Source organism: Phalaenopsis equestris, unplaced genomic scaffold (assembly GCF_001263595.1).
Source record: "Phalaenopsis equestris unplaced genomic scaffold, ASM126359v1 Scaffold000454, whole genome shotgun sequence".
Classification (NCBI taxonomy): Eukaryota; Viridiplantae; Streptophyta; class Magnoliopsida; order Asparagales; family Orchidaceae; genus Phalaenopsis; species Phalaenopsis equestris.
In genome coordinates, this window is record NW_018164895.1 from 50,796 (window position 1) to 61,664 (window position 10,869).

Genomic DNA, 10,869 nt, shown 5'->3' on the forward strand with positions numbered 1-10,869 from the left:
CATAATGTCAAACATCTCCATCAAAAAAAGAAAAGAAATGCAAAAGAAAAAAAAAACAATTACAAACAGCATAAAAAACCCAAACAATCAATATCAAATAAAAAAAGAAAAAAATAAACATTAACTATATTAAATACAAATATAATTAACAGTGAATCTCTTCAACAACCATTACGATTAATAATATAATGAATACTCAAACCACTCTCTTACTATCGCATCTGAAATTCGTTCCCTCAACTCTATCATCTCACTTGCAACTTCCCCGTCTTTAATACAGGACTCTGCAGTGACATTCTCATGATCCTCGTCCACTCTACGGAAGTCGATGTCGTTGCGGGAAGGATGTCGTCAAATATAATTATGGAGAGTCATTGTGAGAATCACAATCTGCACATGTTTGAGAAATAGATAAGATGACATATCACATAGTATGACCTATTTCTTCTTCAAAACACCAGAAGTCCGCTCAATGAAACCACACGAGGAAGAATGTCTTTTATTGAACATTTCTTTTATTCCCCACGTGACATTGCTGGCTTACTCAAAGTCAGATACATGATATATAGTATCAAGATAAGGCTTGAGATACCCTTGCTGCAATGGATATCTATCATTAGCCAAATAATATTTACGTTATGTGATTACATGATTAGTATTATGGAAAAAAAATGAATTAGGACAGTTGTTCTGTCTCAGGCATACCTGTAGGTAAATGTGGGAAGTTGTATTTATTATTCCATATTGTAGCTTTTAAAAATTTACTTTCATGTGCATTGTCTCCCAACCGACCATAACAAAGGTGAAACACATGTTAAAGTGACATTCTATATTAGGGAACCACAATGACTGATGAATTCTATCTTCTCATTATTTCAAACACGTGCATAAACGTGTGTGTTTATCGATTGTTCCAATATAATTCTAGAGATATAATGAAAGGTTACATGGTTGAGATATTTATTTGAAAATTGAATGTAATAAATTGGAGAAATTACCCAATAAGTATGACATGTACTGTGCATCGCGTGAAATCTCTGTGGGGGTCCGTTCAAACCTAGAATCTGTTGGTTTTATGACTTATGAAGAAAACTTACAAGCGTGTTACTGAGAAGTATCTGCAAATTGCTTCGGAGGACTCCTGAAATTGCTTCATTGCTCATCGCATTAATGCATTATGCAATAATATGTATAGGGTTATTGCCAACACCTCTCGCGAAATCGTCCTGGATGAGTCATGAAGTCCATAATTTCTGTGTAGTTTCTCTAACAAATTAGTGAATACCGTCTGTGTCATTCGAAATATATTGTTAAATCTTGTTAGGTGGCCCGTAAACAACTTCCCAACACACTTGTCACCAGCATATGAGGATGTCATGCAAGGGGAGCACTTTATGTATGAGTTATATTATTCGTACATCAAACATACGACTACTACAACTCTTCTTTTGTACCATTCATCGGTTGCATCCATTTATTTCAGTATCAGAGTGGCTAACACATAAGCATCAATAAATTAACTATATTCATAAAAGGTTACGAACAAAACATTTAACATGTAAGCATCATTGAATAAACATATAAGCCATGTCCCAAGAAGTTTAAATATTTAAAGCAAAAGGAAAAATAATAAACAAATATAAATGTCTCATGCGATTGTAAATAAAAAAAATCTTTCAAATGTTCATGCGCTAAAAAAAATATCGTAGGTACACCTTATGATCATCGAACATCCCAATGAAAAAATCTCTCCGGGTTGAATCTTTAAACAACTTCATTGAAAACAAATATAACGACAAGTTCTAAAAAAATTTTGTTGTTGCATTCAGAATTTACAAAATTTGTTGGACAGAAGTTGCTTGAGATGTGCGGGTTTCATTGCTGCATGAAGTCACCAGATGTGATATCTAACTTATAAGGAAAGCAACCCCCATTTTTTTTTATTTTCATCCCGCGGACGCTTAGAAAGGTTGTTGACTCAAGTTCATGGAGGTCCGGGTTGGGGCCTTCACTGGAATCACCCGATTGGTCGACTCACAATTTTTTTGGATGATAACAAAACCTTTCTCCTTGGTGGCACATACATTGTTGCTCAATGCCAAGACACCCCCAAACATACATCTAACTTCTCATCCAACTCAGGATCAATTCCACTGCATTTAATTTTTTTCACAGCAGAGACCACCTACAAATTCATATAAAATGCAGTTCAATTTTAAAATAAATTACAAATTGACCAAAATAGGGGACATTTCATAAATACTAACCCTCAAGTCTCTTTGCCCAACAATCCTCGGAAGCATCAATCGTTCGCTTTACCAAATTCCACCCCAACCCAGTTGATTCTCATTTCAATTCCTTCCAGATTTTCCAATCCTTCTTAAGTTGATCCCACTCATTTTTTAATTGTATCTATTGTACTCTCTGTCTACACTTTCATTGAATTTTTTAATAATATTTTGTCACACTTCCTTGTTGAAATATGTTATTGGCATATTTCCCAAATCGACCTCCTTGAAGCGAAGACCACAAAATATTAATTTTGTCTATTTATCCCACATTGCAAATGAACAAGCCTCTTTTGCCTTAACCATTATATTACTAGCATGAGAAAAAGTAATTAACATAAGTAGGAAAGCCACAATAGCCCATATTAAAGAAAACTTGAAATACCATAATAATAACACCAACATCTCCACACACAAGCACATCAAGACACCAACAAAACCACACTAACACATCCACACACCATATCACCACCTCTACACCAAACACTAACAAATCCACAAACCACACTACTGCCTCCACACCACACACACCCACCTTCTCATCATACCTCCACACTACACCACCACCTCCACACCGCACAACTCTCCTACAACACCACCTCCACACCACGCCAACACATCCACACACTACTAAATCCGCACATCCACACCACACAACTCTCCTTCCACCACCACCTTCACATTCCATCCGCATCTTCAATTAACATCTCAACCAAGTTTCAAGCACCAATTGAATAGAACAAAGAAAAACTACCACCACACCAAACCATACAACCATCCAATTACCAATCTGCATTTCTAATTATCACCAAACAACTCTCCAATTTGCATTTCCAATTACCACCACACCACACAACCATCCACCACCTCCAAATTTCACATGCAATCCTCACCACTACCAAATTTCGATCATCAACCGAATAGAGCAAAGAAAAACCAAATCCATGAACCGAATAGAGGAGAAAAAAAACCATCAAACGGATGTAACATAAAGAACCCAAATCATCAACTAATTATAATATAGAGAAACAAAACAAATCCTAAAATCCAACATCAACAAAAAACCATCCAATGATAAGATCATAGAGAAACAAGGAAAACCATCACACATAAATATTTGCAAAATCAAAATGCCCACATAAATAAGATAAAGAATACCATAACAGAGGGGGGAGAGAGATAGGGACCGCTGCATGGAGGGCGAAAAGGCAAGGATGAAAACCAAGCCGAAAAACAGAGAGGAGAGAGAGAGAGAGAGAGAGAGAGAGAGAGAGAGAGAGAGAGAGAGAGGAAGAGGAAGAATGAGAACTCACCGCAACAACCACCAGAACCAATATATCCAAATCGAAACAAGCCCTACCCACCGGATCCACAAATCTAAGGGGATCGAGAGAAGAAAGTTATGGCAACAATCAAGAGAGAGGGGGCAAATGGGTAGCAGGGTCGAGAGAGCGGTGTGCGAAATGAAGGGGTAGCAGGGTAAAAAATCACGAAGAAACACAGGTTGCAGGGTCAAACTCACGGCCCGCATTTCATATAAATTATTAAAAGTCGCTTCCACACCGCATTTACCAAATGCCGCTAGCAGCGATGTGGAGCCGCACCGTGGCTAAAATGCCGCCCTAAAAGGGGTCTTGGTGATGCTAATTACATAACAAATAAATATTTAAATATGCAATAATAAATAATGATTAAAAATATTATATTTGCTTATTAATTTACCAATTGATTCTCACTTATATTGCCACACCAACCTTTGCGACCAGACTCCTTTTTAAGCTCACCATGTGCTGTCTCCTTGTATATGAAATTAAATTTCCCCTCAAATTTTATGAAAAATTTAAATTAACTTGATTTAGCTTATTTATAATCAAAATTGGGTTTACTTGATTTAGCATATATATATATATATATATAACATTAATTAATTAATTTTTTTCTTAATTTATATTACTTTAAATTTTCTATTTAAATATAAAAAAAATAAATTATTATATAATAAATTCCATAAATAATTAATTACGCAATAGTTGAGATATAGTATTAAATTGACTATGGTTTAATTAGTTTAATTTACGCCCATTTAAGTAAAATAAATAAAATAAGATGCATTATTCATATAAGTTCATAAATAATAAAGTAAGCAGCAGAATAATTTATCAACTATTTTTTGAATTTAATCAAATTTACTAATTGAGATAAATACCACTTGCTCCGAAGCTGCCCTTGGCCATGGCTGCACAGCGCTGCTGTGTCTCACGATGATGAGCCCCGTTGCGCTCTTCCTCCCTCTCAGTACTCCACCGCAGCGCTCGAATGCGCATCAATGGCGTCGTCGACGCATTTGTCTCATCATTCAGGCTTTGAAGAGCGGGCAAAGAGGCGAAGATGACTACCATTCAACCCTCAAAGCCCTCAATTCAAGAAGTCGTATTGTCCCTAGAAAATCTCTGGGACAGGCGCGAAACCCCCTCCTCCATGTCTATTGTTATTGAAAGAAACTATAGAAATCAGGATGAATTTCTAATTCCGGTTGTTTTTCTCTCTGCTGGAATTTCAGCATTATATGTTAAATTCCAGCATTAATGAACAGCTCTCCGGCGTAGCAGGAGTTGCAGAAGGAGATGTGGTTCTGGAGATAGGGCCTGGAACTGGATCTCTGACGAACGTCTTGATTAATGCTGGCGCCACTGTTGTTGCAGTCGAGAAGGTCTATGCTTCTTCTTCTTCTTCTATTTTGTTAAACTTCGTCGTACCCGTAGAAATGTTGTTTGCAGATATTGGACACGATTTATGTTACAAATTCTCGAAATATTCATTTTTTATTTGATTAAATCACAATTGTATAGCTTTCCATGTTAATTATGTTGGATTTGGTGTTCATATTTTAGTTTAGAATGGTTATTCTACCCAATAAATCAATTTCACCCTTCGTTCTATTATTCCAGGATCCACATATGGCTTTGATCGTGAAGGAAAGGTTTGGGTGCTCGGATCAACTCACGGTAACGTTTATTTTGTTTGCCGAGTTTGAACATGTATTAGGTAAGAAAGAGTTAAGTTTAAGCTAACATGGGTAGAAGTGAAATTAGGTCAAGATAAATCTTCCGTCATCATTGATATGAAAAAGAAACATATGAAATAATGCTTCAAAGATGCAAGAACTTTACACACATAATGCCAACACGATGAAAACTTTTCACAGGGCATGATTCATCATAAAATTTGATCAGAATATTATGTAATTAATTAACTAAGTATTTTTGTGACTGAAAAAATTAATATTTATAAATGAGAAATCACCTGCCAAAAAGTAGTTTATTGAAACTACTTTTGACCGGAGAAAGGGTAAGTCAACCTCTCTTGGCTGTTTGATTTTTTTTTTAAGATTTTTTTGCACTTAATCATTCTAGCCACAATCACTATAAAAAAATTATAAATAGAAAGTGATGCGACTTTAATTTTTTTTTGAGTTTTCTGCAACGTTTTAAATTTTTTTTGTCAACTTTATCCTCTTTTTAATTTCCCACGTTCTTTTCTCTCTTCCTCATCTTCCAGTCCTTTGTAGCCTTTTTCTTTTGCTTACCTCTCTTTGAAATTGACAAGTTCGTTTCCAATGGGCTGGAAGTTTTTCTTATGGTCTCTCTTTTCTGGTCATCTTCTTGTCTCCTAGCCATGCTAGCCAAAGATTTGCTGCCTTATATGATAGGTGCTACTGGATGCTTTTTAAACCTTCCTGCTACTTAATCCGCTCACTGAATAGCTTTTCATGCTGTGCTTGGATGTGATAAACTTGGGTCAAGTTGATTACATATGGGTCTAGCACAAGGCCTTTAAAGAAACCGCATTTGTGCATTTGTGCATTCATGTCTTTGCTTCTTTTGAAGATTTATTTTAGTCGAAATGCCAATATAAGCTTGCTATAAAGGGCCCTTACTTTTAAGATTTCATGATTGGTACTCTACTAAAATGAATTCCTTACCATTTTATTCAATTTAAAATTTATGAAGGCACGAGGAGCTCACGTTCTTATTTCAACCTATGCGCTATTTATTAAGAAATTTTAAAATGGCCAAAATGCTCATTGTTATTTTATGTTTTAACGTATAAAGTAGTCATGCTAGTGATCAATGAATTACTTAATAATAAGTAGCTATGAATGAAAAGGGAAGGTGCATGCAAAATCCTCGAGGGAAATAGCGAAGAGAAGACTTTAAAAAAAAAAATCTCTTAAATTTCATCCAAACATGTACTACAAGAGCATCTTTTTAAGATCTTTGTCAAAGGATTTGAAGAACTACCTCCTCCTATTTTAATTCTTACTATGAAGTACTATTCTTTTTGCGCTATTTGCCAACACATTGCACCTCCACAAACCTTCTAGCATACAAACCACAATTCTTGTTGTATTTATTTGAAAATTTTGCATCGTTAGTAATATTCATTTGGCTAAAGCCGCAATATCAATTGGATCTATTTGTGTCAAAGTTAGCGGAGAAGGTGAGATGAGTCAAATTGAAAAGAAGACAAACTTATTGGCCTTCCTAGGGGGGAGGGGTTGGGAGTTTAAATTCTCCTCTTTTTGCTCAGATGGGGAATGCCTGTCGGGGTTATTTTGATAATTCCAATGGTGAGCGGCTAGCTCAACCTACAACTTGGACATAAAGGCTTCTCTTATTAACCCTTACCTTTGTTCTTCTATGCTTATTTTTTAGTTATTTTGGCCCACTATAATCTACTCAAATTGTTGATTGAGGTATGCTTCAAATTTTACGCGGCTAGCTCAACCTACAACTTGGACATAAAGGCTGCTCTTATTAACCCTTACCTTTGTTCTTCTATGCTTCAAATTTTACCTTTGTTTCATTATTCCTACATATGGAATTATTAGGAATCACATATAATTTTGTTTGAATACAAAATCAAAGTTAAAAAAAAATAAATCAATAAATGTTTGTAATTTTGACGAGAATTGATTCAATTCTTTGTCTAATGGGATGTCTGCATTGATGTTCATGGAGTATTTATAATTGATGAAGTTCTGACTAGAAGGATATACTATGGTGCTAGAACGGCCAAACTTGATTCTTGTTTTTCTTAGCTTGATTAAATTGATGCTCAAACTAGTTCAACATGATTTAGCCTTAGGAGAATCCCATAACATCATATCAAGTCTACGAACACTCAAACAAATTGAATTGGAACCTAAATGGGCATGAGATGGCTAAGGTCGACCCATTCTAATTTGGCCATCTTCTTCTTGAGGGGTAGATATGCATGGAAATATTGGTGTCACTATTGTTTGCAGTGACCAATCCCCACAGTCTCAATTGGCCGCCAAGCGGGAGCACAAAAATGGCATCTATTATAGCTAGTATGCCCATATTGGCTTTTATTCTTTTTGGAAGTGGATCATCTTTGAATTGCTATGCCTTTTAGACTCGGTATTTCATGGGCTTGCCATCTTTTAATGCACTTTTTGGGGGAGTGGAAAAATTCCTTGACAATCTCATGGATATTAACCACTGGTTTCCATTGGGCATATGTAGTGTGGTGACAATCCTTCTTTTTTTCTTTATTAATTTTTTTTCAAAACTTCAAACTATCACCTTTATTGAAATATAATGTTGACACCAACAACTTAGTATGCTTAGATTGTTAAATGGAAATGATGTTGGCCACAGTTGCTGCCATCAACTGTTTTTTGGGTGGGCGGATGATTCAGGTGTAAGACCGATATGATTCAAGTTATATAATTTATGATGATTGGATAGCTGCTATTTCATTTGTTAGAGAGAAATTTTTATAATCTTCAGTGCTTTGGAGAATGTTCTTGGCCTCTGCATGTTGACATGTAACCATTCATTTAATACATGTTGCCACTAGTTGCTCACGCATGATGCTACTAACTTTGTGATGGAACTCTTTGTCGCTAATGTGCTATTGATTTTTGTTGACCCCTAGTGCTACTAGTTGACAATGTGACACAGCTCATTGTTGAGGTTGGCATGGGACACTTGTTGCTTCCATTTAGCAGTGTCGTTGATGTCATTACATTCTGTCTTGTTCATGATTGCTGTTAGTGTTGAGGCCACCTAGAGACATTATCTTTCATGCTAATTCGGTTGGGAGATATTTTTAATCATGTCGTTGCCCTCCTTTACCATTTTTGGTTTTGACATATATGACCACCGCTTTTGATTCCCCAAATATTACCATCATCATTCTGACTAATTCAGTGGCAACATTATGTCGGTGCTCCTATGATTGCTTGGAGAGAAAAGAATCATGCGCTCATAATAGGTTTTTGATTTGCCTCTTTGTTCATTCTCTCCAAGATTTCCTAATATTTGTCTTCTTAGCTTCATGCAACAATTATGATATTTAATACTTTTAATGACAGATTTCTATAAATATTTACCTTTTTCAATTACTATTTATTTGTGATGACTGAGCCACAACGCCCACACATAGAGTTAAGCCATGCTAATCACTGGATTTGTCTCGTAAACTCATGAAATATGATAATGCCCATATCTATATTTATTCACACATTTTAACTGATCAACTCTTGCTTAAATTTTTTTATATAGGTTCTGCAAGAAGACATTACTAGGTGCCACTTCCGCTCTTATGTTAGCTCTTTGTTGGAAACAGTGGACACACGAGGAGTGGTGAAATATGCAAAGGTAGCAAACGTGACAATTTAGCATGCTCGGATTTCTTTTTTCCTCTTGGAGTATACTTTGGGACATTTTTTTCTTACAGCTTCTAATCACATTTGACTGTTCTTTTGCTGAATAAAATTTTCAAATCAATTAAAGTTTTAAACACCAAACCACAGTGATTTTGCTGCTTAGTATGCACCACAATCTTCTACCTGACATGGGGTTGGTGCATGAAATGAGAAAATTGAACAGATTGTTTTCTTAAGGAATGTTCATGGTATCTTGAACCTAAAACTCTAGTATTGTGTACTTGAACCATCATGAAAGCTAGATAATGACTTGTTTTTACTGCAAAGTTGCTATTTTACACACGTTATAGTACCCAGCCATCTCTTACATGCCCTATTACGACTTCAACCATGCAGAGAATGGTAAAACTGTCTGCTACCGTCCATGTCTTGTCATATATGAATTTTAAGATATCAAGAAACTCAAGCGCACGTCTTGATACATGGCTTTGATATGATATTCTGAGGGCTTTTGCATTGTCATATTTACGCTGAATTTAGAGGAGCTAAACCTGGGTGTTTTGCTGAAGGGAGAAACTATGGGAGAATACAAGCTCTTGATTTGGGGAGTGAAGGAAAACGTGGGTGAAATTTCTCTTTTTCTTTAATCTTTAAATGACAACTTCTCTCATTATATAGAGAGTAAACTCTATGGCAAATAGAATTCCTACAATTATAACTTACAATAAAACAAATACAAAAGAAAGAACTACAAAATGATAATATAGAAATAAATGAGGATAAATCTAAATGGAAAACACATAATTTCACACTCTCTCTCAAGCTGGGTCATAAATGTTGAAGATACTCAGCTTGGTGTTTAAATCCATGAAACTGCCTAGAGGTAGAGATTTTGTGAAGATATAAACAACTTGCAGATGATTCAAAATGTGTATTAAGTGAATAACCTCATTTGACCTTCTCAAAGATAAAATTTCCATCAATCTCAATGTGTTTGGTCTTGCAATGATGTACACGATTGTTTAAATCCATGAAACTGCCTAGAGGTAGAGATTTCGTGAAAATATAAACAACTTGCAGATGATTCAGAATGTGTATTAAGTGAATAGCCTCATTTGACCTTCTCAAAGATAAATTTTCCATCAATCTCAATGTGTTTTGTCTTGCAATGATGTACACGATACTTTGCAATACTAATGGAAGCTTGGCTGTCACGGAACATCTTTATGAGATTAACTATGGAGTATCCCAGCTCTTTTAGTATCCTTTGAATCCATATAATTTCACAAATTTCCAAAAGTATCCCAGTTCTTTTAGTATCCTTTGAATCCACATACCTTCACAAATTTCCAAAGCAAGTGTATAACACTCAAATTTTGCATTGCTTCTTGAGACCACTACTTGTTTCTTGCTCTTCTATGTGACAAGATTTCCCCAGGCATAGGAAAAATACCCATATGTGGATCTTTTGTCCGTAATTTCTCCTGCCCAACTATAATGAGAGTAAAACTCTACATTCCTGTTATCAAATTTCTTAAACAAAAAACCTCTGTCAGGGGTCTTCTTAGAAAATTTGAATATTATGTACACAATCTTCAAATCTTCTTCATTTTGATTGTTCATATGTCGACTAACTATACCGACAGAGTAAGCAATGTCATGTATAATGTGCGACAACCATATAAGTTTACTCACCAATCTCTGGTATCTATATTTTTTCATTGATCTCCTTTCCCCCATGACTGTAATTTTCTTATTAAAATCCTTAAGAGTTGTAATATCTGGAATAAAAAATAGAATAAATAAATAAAATAATTAAATAAAGGAAAATATGTTAATAATCGAACAAAAGCTTCCTTTCGTATATCCTTTTGAATTGAACGA

The 10,869-nt window shown here is 35.3% G+C and overlaps 1 protein-coding gene across 3 annotated transcripts in view; it reads left to right on the top strand.

Moving 5' to 3' along the window:
* Positions 1-4,530: 4,530 nt before the first annotated feature.
* LOC110027845 (ribosomal RNA small subunit methyltransferase, chloroplastic) overlaps positions 4,531-10,869 on the top strand; it is a gene marked incomplete at its 3' end in the record, with an annotated part of 16,738 nt that continues 10,399 nt past the window's right edge. For 2 of the 3 annotated variants that reach the window (XM_020729454.1, XM_020729452.1), the window contains 4 exon segments: positions 4,531-4,747; positions 4,849-4,998; positions 5,237-5,293; positions 8,882-8,977. In XM_020729454.1, the coding sequence (XP_020585113.1) occupies positions 4,550-4,747; positions 4,849-4,998; positions 5,237-5,293; positions 8,882-8,977 (501 nt within the window). In that variant the 5' untranslated portion in view covers positions 4,531-4,549. 3 annotated transcript variants of the gene reach the window in all.